General features: G+C 43.8%; 1 protein-coding gene across 16 annotated transcripts in view; it reads right to left on the reverse strand.

The window, feature by feature from the left end:
* The window catches only part of LOC128096663 (BEN domain-containing protein 5), a 1,178,660-nt gene that overhangs the window by 237,818 nt on the left and 922,689 nt on the right, over positions 1-18,153 (reverse strand). Inside the window, exons 1-4 of one of the 16 annotated variants that reach the window (XM_052716514.1) lie at positions 6,622-6,734; positions 5,393-5,525; positions 4,098-4,582; positions 1,655-1,796 (exon numbers count right to left, since the gene is read on the reverse strand). The exons of 8 other annotated variants lie outside the window; for them this stretch is intronic. In XM_052716514.1, coding sequence (XP_052572474.1) covers positions 1,655-1,712 — 58 coding nt within the window. In that variant the 5' untranslated portion in view covers positions 1,713-1,796; positions 4,098-4,582; positions 5,393-5,525; positions 6,622-6,734. Of the gene's footprint in view, positions 1-1,654; positions 1,797-4,097; positions 4,654-5,392; positions 5,526-6,621; positions 15,042-18,153 lie in introns of those variants that run through there. 7 more of the 16 variants (XM_052716513.1, XM_052716512.1, XM_052716517.1 and 4 more) reach the window with 7 other exon arrangements.

Below are 18,153 nucleotides of genomic sequence, written 5' to 3' on the forward strand. Positions count from 1 at the left end.
TACTTCTGGGATCCCCAGAAACAAGCCTGATCGTCCCTCTATAGTGTAAAACTCAGAAACCAAAAAAGTACAAAAATACCATTCCATGCAAATCTTCTCTGGTGCATGTATATTTAGCTTTCCTGTCGTCTGTCTCACCATTGAGCTCTGGGGAGAGGCAGTCGCTGCATAGTTAAATGAAACCAAAGTCAGCCAAGGCCTGCAGTGCCAAGACCTCTCTCCTCATTTGGTGTCCTAGGACCCCCCTTATCCCTTGATTCTCAGTCTAGCTCTGGCTGTTCTTTTCTAGTCACCTTTTATGGTTTGTCTCTTCAACAGTGCCCTTAAAAGCTGGTGTTCTGGAGAGTTCTAATCTTACAAACTTCTCTCCCTCTGCCTTCACCCATTGTGACATCAGCCCTCCCATGGCTAAATACTTCCAAATCAGGACCTTTAGCCTGACATACTATACTCTTCTGAACTTTGGGCTACTCACTCTCCTGACATCACCCCCCAATAAATGTTGAATGGCACCCTAAGAATCAACAGGCCTCACGCAAAACTCATCATCTCCCCTTCCAACCAGCTACTCTTCAAGAGTGCCCTTTGAGGAAGGAAGGTCCAGATCACCCTATCTTGCCATATCACTATTACACAGCATCACAGCCAGTCAACTACCAAGTCTCATAGAGTTTCATTTTCTCCTTTCTTTCTTTTTCCTTCTCTCTCTCTCTTTCTCTCTCTGTTTTTTTTTTTTTTTTTTTTTTTTGAGACTGGGTTTCTCTATGTAGCTTTGCTCCTTTACTGGAACTCACTCTGTAGCTCAGGCTGGCCTTGAACTCACAGAGACCCGTCTGCCTCTGCCTCCCAAGTGCTGGAATTAAAGGCGTGCGCCACCATTGCCCAGCTCGCTTTCTTTCTTTCTTTCTTTCTTTCTTTCTTTTCTTTTCTTTCTTTCTTCTTTCTTCCTTCCTTCCTTCCTTCCTTCCTTCCTTCCTCCTTTCCCCTTTCCTTTCCTTTCCTCCTTCCTTCCTTCCTTCTTCCTTTTTTGTTTTGTCGTGTGTGTGTGTGTGTGTGTGTGTGTGTGTGTGTGTGTGTGTGTGTGTGTTTGTTTTGTTTTTGTAACAAGGTCTTGGTGTACATATAGCCTAGGCTGCCCTTACATTTATGAACCTGCCTCAGTTTCCTAAGGGCTGACATCACAGTCTTGATATGTAGGAGGATACAGCCCACTATCTGGAATCTACACTGACTGAGCAAATGTTTGAGCAGCTTCCTCAAGCCCTATCTGGAACCTGGTGGTTACTGAGATCTTTAGTCAGACAATATCAATCCCTGGTCTTCCTACAATACCTCCCAGCATTCGGCTAGACCACCTGATATAACTCAGAACCTGAAGTACTTAAATGGGTCAAGAAAACCTCCTCAGGTGATATGATTTTCTGGTAACAAGGGTACATACAGTTCCCTGTCTAAAGAGCTTAGACACAAGCACACAGGCAAGAAAATTTCTTCCTACAGAAAAACCATCAAATTGAACTCTACTTTTTTGGATATTTTTAAATGTAAAAGTTAATGTGCTCTTGAACAAATTATCACACACACACACACACACCAAAAAAAACAAAACAAACAAACAAAAAACCCAACCAAATAAACAAAAGCTTCAACTTGCCTGGGACTTCTCCTTTCAGCCTATAAACCAGGACCCTGAAGCCCTCTTCAGCATCCATTATTTAGATACAACAAATATGTGGTTCTGGAACACTAAAGCTCACATCAGATTCAACCTTCAGTGATTAACATTCCAGTAGAATCTGCAACAAATGACAGCAGGCAAGTCCCAATCTTTGCTCCAGTGTATGTCAGCAGAACATGTCAAAACCTAAATTAAAAGTTTTCACTTGCTTATTTAAAAAAAAAAAAAGAAGCAGCAGCAGCAATCCTTTGGTTGGCATTCTCCCACTGATGACATGCAACAATCTCTGCATGTGAAATTGGCTAGTCCCCTGCTTCGCTGCTAGCTCTGTAGACGTTCCAAAGCATTTCTGGAGCAAGTGATCTATTTGGACTGACAGTGCCAAGCTGGGACCTGAGCCCTGAATGAGCTAAAATTACCAAAGCAAGAAGAACGTGGCTTTGGGACTTATTTCCCCCAAGTGTGGGGTTTCTTCTAGTCGAGGGAGTGATAAAGAATGTTGACTTTTTCCAGATGAATAAAAATTGAATGAAACCTCATAAGCCCATTGCAGGTTTCTGTTCTAAAAACAAAACAAAACCAAGTTGTGGTTTAGAGGTTCATGTCTCCTTATTTCCTATCTTCCAACAAAAAAGCATTTGTCTTCACAAAGTATATGAATGCAACACAGCCTGGCCAAGTGGATGCACAGCCCTGGACAACAGACCCCTGCCCTGGAGAAGTTCACCGTCTGACAGGAACACTGGCTAACCAAAACAGTCTTCAAATGCTACAAGTCAAAAGCAGGGAACAAGCACAGTACAGAGAGTTCTGAGGAGGGAGAATCTCCCTTTGGGGCAGAGGCAGGAACAGGCAATGCTCTTAAGGCTGGTACTCCCAGTGTACTTTGCCCACTTTCTCTTACAGCTGGACCAACAATGGAGCCCAAGACTGTTTTCCCCAATGGAAGGTAAACTCCACTTAAACAGAGGGTTCAAGTCAGACAAAATTAATACACAGTGGCTGACCCAGGAGTATGTGTTCACAGAAGAGCAAGAGATATCTCAAGTCCAGGGCAAGCAGGGTTGAGCGAGTTGGAGGGATGAATCTGGAGAGTAAAGTAGGGCTGGGATTGGTCTACTGGGATATGAATGCCAGGCCAAGAAGCTGAAGCTTTATCAAGCAGGCCATAGGGGAGCTAGAAAAGGTTCTGAGGAGAGCAGTCGATTGATAAGACAGTGGATTGGATCATTGTGAATTCAGTCTAGACAGTGGACTGGACACTGGGTGATTAATTAGCAGGCTGCTGCAGGGGTTTAGATGACTAAGAGCCTAAGCAAGACTGAATGCAGCCAGTGCTTGTCGATCTGGAAAAGAAGAACCCTAAACTCCTAGAACTGGTCCCTTCGCTATGCTCCCTGGGGCCTGGCTTCTTCCTCTGCTTAACACTTCCTACACACTCCCTGAGGACAGTGTTTATTTCTTCATCACTCTGCCCTCTCCACAGAAATCCCATGTGGCTGGGCCTAAAAAGACTGTCTTCCATGGATCATGCCATCATTGTGAGCATGGCACCTTGGACTCTGCACGGGTATAGCCAGGCATTACTGCATTGGGTCTGGCCTGTAAGAAATAGTAAGGACACACTTGACCACAGAGGGAATTTAGGGCAGTCAGGCAATAATTACACAGTATAGATACCCAGGAAAAATGACAGAATTGCAAGTCTACAAAAGCCTACAGGAACCAGTTTTGAGTCTCTAAACCCCATAAGCAGGCTGGATTGCAACTGGACAATAGCGAGGACTTTGCAGGGGAAGTTCTCAATTTCACAGCCTGCGTGGCAAATAAATGCAAGTAAGAAGAGACCGCAGCTCACAGAGGAGTCAGTCCTTGCATTATCCTGTTCCTGTGAGAGGATTTCAGCAAGTACAACTTTGAGTTTGGGGAAGTTTTGGTCAGGGAATAGAGGAAGGAGAGCATAGTGGGTTTGAATACTCAAAATTAACTCTGTCTCTGGCTGGAAAACTTGCCTTGGACTACACACTTCATTGACATTTACCCTTTCCTTTCACTGCTCCCATGCCATGCTGTAGTGGTTCATCAGCCACCTTACAAAGGGGATTGCCAAGCAGGGGCTGGCACTAGAAGATCTGCACCGCATTTTTAGCGTTGCCAACTATTTGTATGTGGCTTCAGGGAGTTCTCTGAGCCTCTGTTCTCGTGTATAAAATGGAAACAAGAACTATGGTAATATCTAGCAATGGGTGCTAGACAAATAATGAGCAGGCACACAGCAAGACTGTCACCAAAGTGCAGGGGAAGGCTTTGTTTCCTATTAAAGCTGGAATTGTAGTTTGGTACAAAGGAAGCCATGCACTACGGTTTGACACACTGAAACCATGGCATAAGCTACTGTAGGTGGCAAAGCACAAAGTACCATAGCGGCTGGCTGGACATTTCCTGGGTTTCCGAAAATGGTTTACTTCAAGACAGCTACAGTGGTTGGCTTGGGCAAACATATAGCAAAGTTAACACACTTATCACCAAAAGCCATAAGTGGTTCTGAAGCTTCTTCTGAAACCACACTACTGAGGTCAGAACTAATTAATTAATCAGGAGCAGTCCACAAATGCAAAGCCACCCCTGCCTTCCTCTTGAGGAACTAACTCCTCAAACTTGGTGCCAGAGTACAACTCTGCCCCCATGAATCGCAAGGCTATAAAAGCCTACAGGAACCAGTTTTGTTTGAGTCCCTAAGCCCCACAAGGAGGTTGATTGCATTTAGACAATAGCAAGGGTCAGATGAGCTCTTCAGGTGAAGTCACTTCAAGCAAGCTTCATAGCCACCAAACTCAACATACAAGGGAGAGTCCTTCCAGGATACATGAATTCCCAGGTTCACAATGGCCTTTCCAATCAGGTCTGCACCAAGAACAACAGTTTCAATTTAAAAATTAACCAGCTTACTGGAATTCAAAACGGAGTCTAGCCAACCCCAAGTTGCCATTGTCCCCACCCCTCCCTGCCATGCACCCACCCGCCTTTTTTCTTCTCCTAAGAAAAAAAACTGGAGATAAGAAGAAGCACTTTTTAACTCAGTTTGCTGAAACTGGTACCACATACTCTGCTGAGTTTCTTATGTATGCATGTATGTATATATGCATACAACCCATTGCGACGTGTGTTGACTTTAAAAGAAGAGTTGGTGGAGGCTGCCATCTGGCCTAACTGGCCTCTCTCTAGTTCTTGTATGTGTATCTACACTTGCTGAATGAATGGATTAATGGACGCTTGAGTGGACAGATCAGCAATCTCCAAAAAAGGAAAGGCCTTTACCATGACACCCATTCCATCAACTCTCCTGGGCTCTTCCAGACCTATATGTGACAGGATCATCAAGAAGCATGCTCTCTTTTCTTTTAGCAAAAGGGAAGCTAAGGTTATATCTAGTTATAATTTCCTTAGACTTATCCTCTTGCTGAATAAATTTCTTAATCCCTTCCTAGGTAATTAAAGGCAAGCAAGCAAACAAAACCTAATCAGCTTTGAAGACTTCCGTTCTAAAACCTATCTCCCTCACTCATTTTTTTTCCCTAGACCTTGGTGTCTGGTGGTGAGTGGACCTACAGCTCTTTGCCCCCCGGGGCCTGTCAGCATGGTGGTAAGGACTCAATCTGTCTAAAAAGAAGTGTTGATCCATTCCAAATCTTTTACTCCTTTATTTCCACAAACCTAGTTTCCAAAGGTATTAGAAAGGAATCAGCCACGAGCCTTGAGCTCCACTGACAGCTTGTCTGGGATCCTGGACAAGTCACTGTGATTCGTGCTAGGTCCATCGTTAGGCTAAAGGAGGAAACACAGGACCCTGGGAAAAGTAGAGAAAATGTCAAAAACCACAAAATCCTGACAGCCTTCATTGGGCTCCTAATCCCTGGGGTTGTCTCCCAGGTGGAAGGTGATTCTGTCTCTACCAACTCAAAGGCAGCACACTTACCAGTAGCAGCTATACCTCTGCCCCCTAGATGGAAGCGATAAGCTCCTTTTCCCTGCTGGGTGCATGCCCAAGCCTTCTACAAGTGGCTGGGAAAGAAGGCCAACTGTCTTTGCTGGAACAGGAACCCGTGCCTCTGCATGGCACAGTACAGGAGTCTGAAAGGCTTGGCTTGTCCTGTCAACTAACCAAGTCTCTGTTTCTTTATCCATCAACCTAAAGACCATCTGCCTGTCTGTCAGTCTGTCTCCTTTCACTCTCCCCGACCCCCGTGTGTGATCAGGGTTAGGAGGTCAGGCCCTAACCTGAACTAGTAACTGTTTGCCCCCATCTCTTTCTCTCTCAGGGAGCATTCTGGGAGATGCAAAAAAGGGGTGTGCAGGTGAAGCTACCTTAGGACCCTCTGCCACTTTGCCAGTACACTGATGTTGGGCCTCCTGGTCTTAAGGAGGGCCCAGATGGGAGGAGTTGTTAGAGATTCCTTCTGTGATAAAGGGCTCCCATCTAAAGACCTAAAATTCCTTCTTGCTCCAAGAAGACACCAAGGGCCTTAAAGGAAGAGAGGAAGGAACAGTTTGAGAAACTTGAGAGAGAAAGCAACAGAGGGGAAAGCAGCTGTGTGAGAGAGGTAAAGGTGAGAGTCGGAGAAATGACAGTTAAGGGTAGGCAGCTAGTGACAGGGAAAGTGAAGCGGCAGGGAGAATACAAAAGAGTCAGAAAGAAGAGGGCAGAGAAGGCAGGCTGACAGCCGGGCGCATGAGTGTCAGAGAAGCAAGGAAGACAAAGGGGACCCTGGGGTCTTTTTAACTGGTCTGGCCTCTTAGAGACACCTGGCACCCAAAAGAAAGCCCAAGGGGCAGGAAGGAGAGGCAAGAGCAAGCTGTGGCTCCCTGGCCCCGGCCGCTCAGCCTCTCCCGGAACCAGCCCCAGTCCGCCCGGACCCAACGCCCCTCCCGGCCCACTTGCTCACCTGCCAGAGCCAGGATCTGGGCCTTGTGGAGCAACAGCGTGCCCCAGTCCCGGGGAGCACGCGGGGGGCTCTCGGGCTCGGCGCCCAGCTCCTCCGGGCCCCGGTACACTGCGTACACCTTCTGGTTGTCAAAATCCAGTCGCGAGCGGGGGCTGAAGTCGCGCACGCACGACACGGGCAGCGCGTAGCAGACGTTGTCCTCCAGGAACCGCACAAAGGCGTACATGGTGGGCGCCGGGGGCGGGCCCGGGAGCCGGTCAGCCCGCGGGGCGGCGCGGAGGTGGGGACCCCGCGGGGGGCGTGAGCCGCAGCCGGGCCGGGGGCGGGGAGGCTCCCCGGGGCCCCGACTCCCCCCACTGTTATTGTTCCTGAAAGCCCCGCTCTGCCAATCGGCTGCTCTCGCCTGGGCGCGGAAAAGGAGGGAGTGGGGAGAGCCGGGCGAGGGGCGGATGAGGGGGTTTGGAAGCGCACCGCCACTTGCGAAGTCAGACCCGAGCAATCACAGCCGGAGTGCGATTGCAGTAAGGAGGGGAAAGAGCGGAGATTCAATCGCCTTAATAGTAACAGTAGCATTGCAGGGTGGGGGAAACACCGCTAAAAGTCGCTTTCGGCCGAATTCAGTAGTTTCAACAATCGCGCTGCAGAACAAACTGCATTGCAACAAAACTATTTTTGCAAAGGACGCGAGGGTGAGGGAAGGACTGAGGCTGGTGGGCTGGTAGTAATTTTATGTGAATTCCCAAGTGTTAACTTGCAAGTGTGGCGAAGTTGAGTTTTGAATTTAGCCACCCTCTTTAGTTCCTTTAGTCTACCCCCACCCTCTTTCCTCCCTTTTCTCTTTCTTTTTGCAAAACTACCAGCACCTGCTGTGAGGGTCAGTCAGCCAGAAACATTTCTCCAGAGCTGCCAAACCAGTTTTGGCCAGAACTGGACTTATCTGAGGTTTCCAGTTGGACCAGCTGCTCTGCTGTGGTGGCAGAGGGTTTGTCTCATCCTAAGGGAGCAGTGGCACCCTTCTTTCCTCTGGTGTTTCTCCATTGAGGAATCGCTTCTACTGCATGCTGCCTCTGGTGTGAAGCAGGGACGGGGGCTTCTGCGGAGCTAGGGCAGAGGCTGGATTTTCTGGAGGACTTTCGAGAGTTCAGGAGCAGAACTAGGCAGAACAGCAGTCCCTTCTCTGTCTCTAATATCACAAGCAGACAAGAGAACCTGGAAAAGTTGGTTCCCACAGAGAAGTCACATCTACCAGTGAAAGAAGGTTGACCACCGGGCTCTCTGCACGTGCAGCTTCCCAGGGGGTATACATAGCATAAAATCGAGTTATTTACATCCCAGTTGTCTAGCCCAAATAGGGCATTTGTCAGAGAGAGACTCTGACTTTTGGGGGAAGAATAAATAAAATTGCACATACACCCATTCATTCATTTATTCAAACAACCAATATTTATTGGGTACATCCTCTGTGTTATATTGTAGACTTGGTGGTCTAGAGAAAGGATGGTATATACCTAGGACCTTGTAGTATTTATTGATATATCAGAACTTGAATCTCAGTTGGATCCTATGTCAATATTAAATTACTGTCTGAATTACACACCTTTCCACTGCTTGTAACCTTAACATTTTGGTCTGAAAGCATTAAGAAAGTTTAATAATGAGGTAAGAGTGAGAAAAGTATTCTCATAGAGGCATGCATAAGGGAAATGGTAGATCTGATGAAATGTTATGTTTTTTAAAAACTGATTTTAATGAGCTTAACCTGTAACAACAAAACAAGTGTACCATTGTGACTCAGTTTCTTGCTTAGGCGGGAGATTTTGTTTTCTCTTATACTCTTCTATGCTCATATTCCACACCCATATACCCACCCTTGTTGCTATTCCCCACAATAAGGCATTACTTTATAATAAAAGCATTTTAACCATTTTAAACTTAAAGCATTGTGCTCACACTTGAAATCAGCTACACTCATAATGGAGATAAAGCAAAATTCCCAAATTCACTTCATTGTGATTTGAGGAGTTCTTTATGCAATTGAACTCCATGTGGCTCCCAAATGCAAGCAGTGCAGGTCAGCTAAAATTCCCTTAGGCCACCCATTGGTAATATTTAGTCAACTGGACATGACTTCAAGTCATCTTGATGCATATTTTCATCCTGTCTTACACTCTTGAGTTGTTCCAGAAAATACGCCCTCCTGATTATGATTTATTCTGACTGACCTTAAATGGGTTATTTTAGAAATACATTCCTAAGGTGGTCAGGGGAAAGTAATATGTATCAAGATTTCTGATAACTCACAAGATGGAGCATGCAAAATTGGCCATATTTAATTACAGTCCATGAAACTCCAGACCATGTTTTCAAAAATCACTTCAGGTAGCACTCTGGCAAGTCTCTGTATCTGGGTGAGGGTTGCCCCAAAATATGTTGGCAGTGTCATCACTCACCACTTTCCTGGACACAGTTCATTACAGAGCACACAGAAACTAGTTGACATTTCCCAACATAGCATGACCCCAGCCTTGTGCTTGCTGCTGACCCTCATCCTGGGAAGTGTTTCGCCACTGAATGCATGGCAACATCAGCTATCCCCGAAAACCAATTCAAATGTCTTCTCCTTCCCTAATCATCCATACTTTTCAAGCACGGACTAGCCTCTTTCTATTTTTATTCCACTAATTTTTATTCCCCCACCGTGTCAGAGAGGCGAGGACAGTGACACAGCTCCACACCCTCCCCCTTACCAACAGAGGAGTTCCTTTAATGCTTTAGGGATCTCGAGCCTGGATTTGTGGCTTCCATGCGGAAAAGAATTTTAGGACTCTTTTATGAAGCAGAGCTGGATATTTTATTAAAGATATTTTAATGTAGGCTTAAGTGTAAGGGTTAGGAGAAAGAGAGGTACTCAAGGACAGAAAGTAAGACTCACCCAAGAGCTTGGGTGTGGGCTTCTTTGCAAGACAATCACAAAAGGTAACACATACCAAGTGTAGGTGGGAGCTTCCTCAAGGAGTCTCAATTGTTTTAGCATTAGCCATATCTACCATTTTTGTTAACTCTTGAGTTATATCTAAAAAGGTTGCTAGGAAACAGTTTCTTCTTTTCTCTATCATGATAAATGAAATTATAAAAAGGCCCTGCAGATGCCTTGGATGGAATTATAAACTGATAAGGTAAAACCAGAAGCCACCAGGGTTGCACGAGGAGTTTAGTACATGTCCTTTCTCTGTCTACAGAGTATCTGGTGAAGAGTCTTAGAAATTACATTGCTTATACCTACAAAGGGAGAAAGGCCTTAGCCAATAATTAATTGTGCTACACTTTTTATTTCTCTGCTGGCAAAGGGTTTCAACTAGATTCTGGTGCTGTGGATATCACTCTGTAAAAATAAAATGCTGATTGGCCAGTATCCAGGCAGGAAGTATAGGCAGGACAAACAGAGAAGAGAATTGTGGGAAGAGGAAGACTGAGTGAGGAGACGCCAGCCTGCCGTCCAGGGAGCAGCATGTGATAAGCACACAGGTAAAACCACGGAATACGTGGTAACATCTATATTAACAGAAATGGGCTGAGTTTAAGTATAAAAGCTAGTTAGTGGTAGGCCTAAGCTAATGGCCAAGCAGTTTTAAATAATATTAGCCTGCGTATGTTTATTTGGGTCTGAGAAATGCAAGGATGCCGGAGCCGGGTGGACACAGGAAAACTTCAACTACATTCTGGGGTGACAGGCTCCTCTCCCCCAAAATTTCCCGTCTATCCCTCCTGAATGAGAGCTAGAATAAGAACTAGAATGAGAGCTCTTTGAAGGCAAATCAAAGCTAGTAATTTCAGCAGCCCAGACACATGGCACAAGCCTGGAAATTAGACTCTTAGGGTAAAAACATATTAAAGACAACACGATAGCACGATTGAGCCTCGTAAAAGTTTTTCTTGAAAACCTGTTTGTTCTTTTCAGAGTTGGAACTCAATCCAACTCTCTTTCCCACTCTCGTTAATCCTACTGGGAAACTCTGATCCCACACTGAAGACAGACACATAGATGAATAAGTTAAATCGCAGCACCCTCACCTAACCTACAACGTCGGTGTAAAGCATTATAAAGCAGCAGTTCCAGTTCCCAAGAACTCCAAAAGGAAAGAAATCATAGAATGAAGAATGAACACCAACAGGGTAGATGCACTCTTCAACACTTCTGTAGGTCCACTGAATGGGTTCTGGAGAAGGAATGGCAATCACAGTGGGCTGAGACACTGTGGATAGCAACAGAAAGTCAGCCAGTCCCCATGTCTAATAACTCACACATCCAGTCTATTGACACAGACACAAGGAGAACCTACTCTGCACTGTACCCTTACTCTCCTGCCACAACTCCCCCATAAAAACTCAGAAAATCTTTTCCTTGAACCCAGAAGACCTGGGTTCGATCCCTAACAGCCACATGGTGGCTCACAACTATCTATAACTCTTGCTCCAGGACATCTGATGCCTTCATCAAGGCAGCCCCAGGTTCAAACACATCACCTACTCAAGATGGTATGAAGTGTTATAATGTAGCAGTCCCATTTCCCAAGTACCTCAAGAAAAGAACAAAATCAGACAATGAAAAGTGGGTATCAACAGGATTAACACACTCTCCAATATGTTTGCATGTAGGTCCACAGAATGAGTTCTGGGGAAGGAATGACAGCACATTGGGCTGAGTACCCTCCCTGGGCACTGCTTGCTTATTAACAGACATACATGCAGACACAACACATATACACATAAAATAAAAATAAATATATTCTAAAAAACAGACTCTAAACTGAAAGAGGCAATGTAAAACATTGAGTTCAACCAAATCATGGTTGAATCCCCTCCTCAACAGCCCTACCAAAAAGTCATTCAGATTCAGTGTTAGGAAGTTTGCCACCACATCTTAACTTTAGGACACACCTAGATGTTAAAGTCTTCCTGCACTGAGACACAGTCTTTTATATTGTAGCTGCCATACTAATTTCATGGAGAATCCCATCCTAGCTCTTCAGATGTAGAAAGCTTAGGATCTTATCTTTCTTCTGCCCAGACATTATCACTTCCTTCACCCACCTTTCCTCATGTGACCTGTTTCAGAGATGATCACTGGGTTATCTTCCTGTTCTCTGCAGCTTCCCATAAGCCTTGCACACTAAGCACTGTGCATACTTGGTCAGTTTCACACCAAGTCACCCAAGAGTGTTGTTAACTCCCAGACAGAGTTCAAAAATTGACACTTATGGCAAAATGGTTTGGTTCTAGGGAGGCTGGAAGGTCGATGGTCATATTTTCATTGTAGAGACTTGGCTCCAGAAACTGTATCAAGGAAAAATGGAGGGGAGGTAAGCATGAGGAGGAGGGAGGCCTGCAATGAGGATGAGTGTCCTGTCCCACCCCTCCCTTGACTTCCTCTTTGTGTGCCAAATGTACTTTGCCTCTCATCCAAATTATTTTAATGGAGCAGAACATGTACACATCTGGGCCAGCTTAGCCACCGCGTCTCCATCTCCACTGCGCTCGCTCTCCTGTTGAGCTGTGCAGAGCCTTGAGCTCATGTCAAGCTCCTTTGGTTTAGCCAGCTGAAGCATGTTCAGTGGCATCAGTGGGACTTATGTTTCACATTACTGCCTGGAATTCTCCATGTACTTTGCAAAACTATTTTGAGGAGACCTGGGTTCTGTGAATTTTTAAAGCAATTGGAGCGTGTCTTTTCAACCTCTCTGGTAATGATTGATCACATTTTTTCATGATTTTGCCTTTTTTTCCTGTGATGTTTGACTTTTCAAGTCTCTCCTTTTTACATTTTTAAAGACTTTTTTTTAAAAAAAAGTGTTCTAGGTGTACCACAAAATTAAGAGGAAAGGACAAAGGTTTTCCCTCTAGCTCTTATCCATACTCCCATACACACAGCCTGCCTGTTGTCAATATCCTCTACCACAATGGTACAATGGTGTCACTCTGTGGACACACTGTTATCACTAGTAGCCTATAGTTTATGTCAGAGTTCATTTTCAACATTGTACATTCTATAGGTTCAGACAAATGTATGCTGTCATGTATCTAGCTTGATAGGACCGTACAAAATCTGCTCACTGCCCTAAAACCTGTCTGCACTCTACCTGTTCAACCCTCCCCACCAACCTTAAACCCTGGGAATCATTGGTTATCTTTCTACTATTTCCACTCCTTCCCCAGACTCTCAGTTTTCTTGCCTACAAGAATCTAGGAAGGAATTCTCACACTCATTTTGTGTTTCCATCCCAGGGAAACGGAAAAATTATCCTATACCTTGAAATCCTGATTGAATTAGTGGGTTAAAGACATTTAGTTTTTAATTCCCAGATTATTCTAAAAGTTGAGCACCTGTGAGAAAATTTTAAGGCAACATGCTATGCATATAAGAAATTATCAATAAGCAATAAGTAAAACCATCATTATTACTGGTTTCAGGGAAAATATATAGGGCTTTAAGATAGCTCTATAGTCTCAGCAAAGCCACTTAGCCTCTGTGAGTTATAAATTCCTCATTTGAAAACCAGCATTCGATGTACACTATCTTCCTGGGTCTCAGTCCAAACCATGGTCTACTATGTGAGGGCTGTTCTTACTGTGTTCAGCCATGGGCAGATTTCTTAATCTCTCCAAGCAGAACTTCCTTCAAGAGAATATTAATGCAACTGCATAGGGTTGTTATGAGTGTTACATGAATTAATCCATGTGAAGCTCTTGGAGCCATGCCTGGCACATGGTAGTAAGTACTCAGTATATTATACTCCCATTATTGTCATCATCATCATCATCGTCATCATATTATAGTTATTATAAGAGCTCACATCCACATTCTTCTGAAGGGAAAGGTGTTCCAAATATTTGATTAATTCAGATTGGTATAAAAACTGAATTATGATGATGTTTGTCTAGCAAGTATCTCAGGATGCCTCCATCCATGTGCTCTTTAATGCAAATCATGTGGTCTCAGGTTCTAATCACCAGAGAGGTGCTCTGGTCTCAAGTGTCCTGAGGCTATGGCACTTGCCCAAATTGCAGTGAGCATTTCCAAAACATTGTGTTTGGAGTCATTCATTCTTTCATACTGATTTCTTTGAAAAAATTAAAAATTTTTATGTACTGAATAAAATAAAAATGAGACATGTTTATGGCAATCCAAAGCCTTGGGATAGTCAAGTTTATCCAATGAGATCCTGGCTCTGTGGTGTGAGCTTGGGTGGGCCACTCATGTGAGTTGGTCAATAGATGATCTGAATTCTACCATGCTACTCAAATAACATTTGACTTGGTGTTGAAAAGAAAGAAAACAAAATGGGGCTATAGTGGAAAAGTACAACTGGCCTCAGTTCTGAATTTCAGTTAGAGGGCAGATTAGTTTGAGAAGCTGTCCCTCGTTAAGTCAACTCACACTGTGTGTTTCCAGGGGAAACATTACTTTCTCAGGAATGTCCTCCTGGACTTATTGCTTCCAGTTCCCTCCAGAGAAAAGTCCTGGTCACTGTTCTCTATTTGCCACTATATCAAAAGCTCCATTAAAACAGGCCCTTTCTGTTTGCTTTACTGTTATACCCTTGCATCTAGCCTGGAACATGGGAGACTCTCAATGAAGACTTATTGAATGAGCAGATATCTAAATGTGAATCCTGAAAAGAGAACGGCCCTGAGAAGCCAGGAGGGGAGGAACATCAAGAGCTCAATTCAATACCCTTGTCCCATTTTATTTTTGTGACTGTTTCTATCTATGTTGATACCACGTTTGGCTGCTCCAACTGGGCCCAATACCACAATACCCAATACAGCCTCTCATGTAGCTTTTCCTTAGCAAAATTAGACAGATTGACATCTTCAAAGTGTTGTTTTGAATATACAGAAAGAATAAAGGGGAAATAATTATAGAAAATGCACAGAGGAGAAAAATACTCAAGTTGGCAATCATGCTTAGTTGACCACAGTGATAAATACCAATAAGAACATAATAAATAGTGTCAGAAACCTTCCCACACAGTCCACGGGCCTCCCAGGAAGTGTGATTCAGCCTCCACCCTAAAACACTAGACTTCATAATCTGCCATTGGCTTGGAGACACTAACCTTCTACTCAGGGCAATCCCTGACTCATGTGGGCTCCTGCTGATTTCTGGAGAATGCCAGGGTAAGATTCCTTCATAGAGAACATCTTACCTCTCTGGTCAGCTTCTGTTCATGCCAGCCACCAGGAGCTCAAAAAAGTCTGCCCTTCCTAAATCCTAGGGCCAGAGTATATAGTATCATCAATGTCAAGACTTTTGTATGATAGCCTTCAGCTTCACTTTTGGGTCAAAAGCACAATGGGTTTATTCATTCTGAGGGATAACCCATCTGAAATGTACATTGTCAACTATGAACTCTGATTTTACTATGGATGTCTCTTAACCACACCTTAAATTCAAGAAAATTGGAGAAAATAAATGAAAAACAGAACTAAAAATTGTAGACTTCCACAACAGAACTGGTTACTTTACACATTAGTGTTTTGTTTTTGTATTGTTTTGTTTTTTGGTGTGTGTGTGTGTGTATGTGTGTGTGTGTGTGTGTGTGTGTGTGTGTGTGTGTGTGTGTGTGTGTCTTCGTGTCTGTGTGGTTTTTTTTGGTTTGTTTGTTTGTCTTTAAATTTTGAGACAGGGTGTCAGTTTATAGTCCAGGCTGACCTGGAATTCACTATGTAGTCTGACATGACTTAGAACTTATAGCTATCCTCCTGTCTCAAACAAGTAAACCAAGAGAGAGGTGACAGAAGTTTTGTCAAGTCACTTGGAAAATATGTGGCCCCTGTGTTTCTTTCACCTAAGGTCTGGATTTCCAGACTGTTTCGAAACATGCCTTGTCCTGAGGGAGCAAGCTGCTGAAGTGCTGACAGGATCTAGAACCTGCTGTCATTTTCCCAGAAGGCTGAGTCCTTCCATAGACTTCTGAGCACTCACCTATACAGAAGAGTCCACTACCTACCATTCCAAGCATTCATACCATAGCTAATAATTCTAAGAGTGTCACAGATTTGACAACATTATCTGAGGTTTCTTGAATCACTCCCTTCTTACGGCAGAGACACTATGTTTTTGACACTCTCCGGGGTTACCAGATGTTCCTGCAGCATCTGCTCAGTTCTTTCCTCTCATAATGGCCAAGGAGTTGGTGATCAACTTTCAGGGTTGAGGTGGAGGCTTCACTGAGCCAAAAGGAGAGAGGATAAGATAGATCTACATGGCAAGTTGCCGTGAGAAGTCCCAGTCACTTTCCTTGTCCGTTAATGGTTGTCTTACACTGCTACTGTTTGGAAGAACCAGAATAGCAGTAGGAGTAACAGCAGTGAACATTAACGGATGCGTGCCTTGTTCCAGGCTCATCTGTGTTTCCCTTTTACTCTCTTAAACAACCCCAATGGTAGATACTGTACTAGCCTTAGGCCCTTTTAGAAAACCAAAAGTGTGTTAGGTAATCTGCCCAAGGACACAGAGGAGTAATGGGAGAGCCAGGATTCAAAGCTACAGGCCATTTAACTACAGAGCCCCAACCATGGAGTTCCACACTACTTCTAGCTCCCTCTGAATTGACTCTTGCCTCATTGAGAGGCCCTGTGCCCTTATTCCTAGGAGGGAGAGATGCTGGTATCCTCATTCTCAAAGGACCTTATTCTGACTTCTCCAGGAACAATGTGACCACCTTGAAAGGTCCAAGGGAGATCCTGGCAGGAAAGATTATGTAGCTTTCCCAGCAGCACCCTAGAGTTCACATATATATTCACATTCTGTGTGCGGTGCATGGAAATATGTATTAAATCATACTATGAAGGCTTTCTTTTCTCACCCAAACCAATTTATTTATTTGGTACAAGACTGCTTATAAATGGTAATCAAAAATTCTTGAAGTTTAAGCTTGTACATTATGATGGAATAATGACTACATATATATATATATATATATCATGCAACATCCTTTCTTTCTTTTTCTTTCTTCCTTCCTTTCTATCATTCTTTCTTCTTTTTTTTTTCTTTTTTTGAAACAGAGTCTCACTACATATCCCAGCTTGGCTCGACCTAGAGATCCTCCCTGCTTTTGCCTCCTCAGTGCTGCAATTACAGGTGTTACAGGTGTGCACAACCTGGTTCACATTTTTTTGTTTTTGTACTTGTTATGATTAGTCATAACTGTTAACTTGACAGAATCTAGACTCACCTGAGATGTGGGTCTCTTGGGCATACCTATACAGGATTATCTTGATTGTCTTCATTACAATGGGAAGACTTGCCTACTGTGGGGTCTCCCTGGCTGGGATCCTGGGATATATAAATGGAGAAAGGGAGCTGAGGAGTAGCATGCATCTCTATTCATTGTTCTGTGCTTCCCGATTGAGTGTGTAACATAACTACCTTCTTCAAGTTCCTGCTGCCTTGGCTTCTCTGCCATGATGGACTGGACCTTGAACTGTGGGCTGAGATTAACCTTTGCTTCCATAAGCTGTTTTTGTTTGGGTGTTTTCTCACAGTGATAGGAAAAGAAACTAACACAGTATTGATAGTAGATATATTAGAATACAGAATATTAACCACCCTCTTTCTTTTTTATTATCATCCATACTTTAATTGTCATAGAAAACAGAGTAAAAATAAATGAAAAGAGATAATCAGTTGAGGGTGAGGTGGATAGTTTTTGTTTTGTTTTGTTGGTAGGATGGGTGGGAGAGAGATGGACATGGGTACTATTATTCTAGATAAAATGCCTAGGGAGAAGCTTTTGTCAGTTGGTAAACAGAATAGGTAACTGGAGAGAAGGAACCCTGCCTCCCACTTGGCTAATGTATCCTGCCACATTGCTGGGCTGTGGAGTAGTCTCCAGTCACTAATCTCTGCTTCTGTCTCAGGGACTCATTCTGGAGAGGTGGTGGAACAGCAATGAAATGTCAAAAATGCCTGGGCTCTTAACCCAGATTTGGGTTCAGTTACTGCTCCATTACCCCCAAGGTACTGTGAGACATTGGGCAACCTCTAACTCCATGGTTTTCAACTCTCAGATACAGCCATATAAGGCTACTGTGGTGTCAACCAGATGCAGTATGTGCAGAGTAAGTAGTGTGTCTTATACAGGAGATAGCAGATATTATCAGTAGGCTTTTTCATTTTTCTCCTTATGAATTTTTTATGCCCTTTTCCTTTCAGAAGGTCACAGAGTAATAACAAGGCTGAATCTCTATAGGACAGTTAGTTTGGGGTCAAGTAGCACCTCCTCTTCCCCTGATGGCCAGACAATACTCATACTACTGTATGTATGCCATCACCCACCACCTCTCCTGGCTGATGGGAGCAGTCTGATTTATTCAAGACAGCTGAGACCTTACTAAGATCTTTACTTTTTATCTTAGGGTTTTATTGTCTGCTTTAAAAATCATGTTCAGATTTTGTATATTTAAAACATGCCTTTGGAATTATAAAACACAATGTTCTCAATCATAAAAAAGATGAATTATATTATG

This window comes from Peromyscus californicus, unplaced genomic scaffold, assembly GCF_007827085.1.
Source record: "Peromyscus californicus insignis strain IS unplaced genomic scaffold, ASM782708v3 Scaffold_5__1_contigs__length_169319896, whole genome shotgun sequence".
NCBI classification, from domain to species: domain Eukaryota; kingdom Metazoa; phylum Chordata; class Mammalia; order Rodentia; family Cricetidae; genus Peromyscus; species Peromyscus californicus.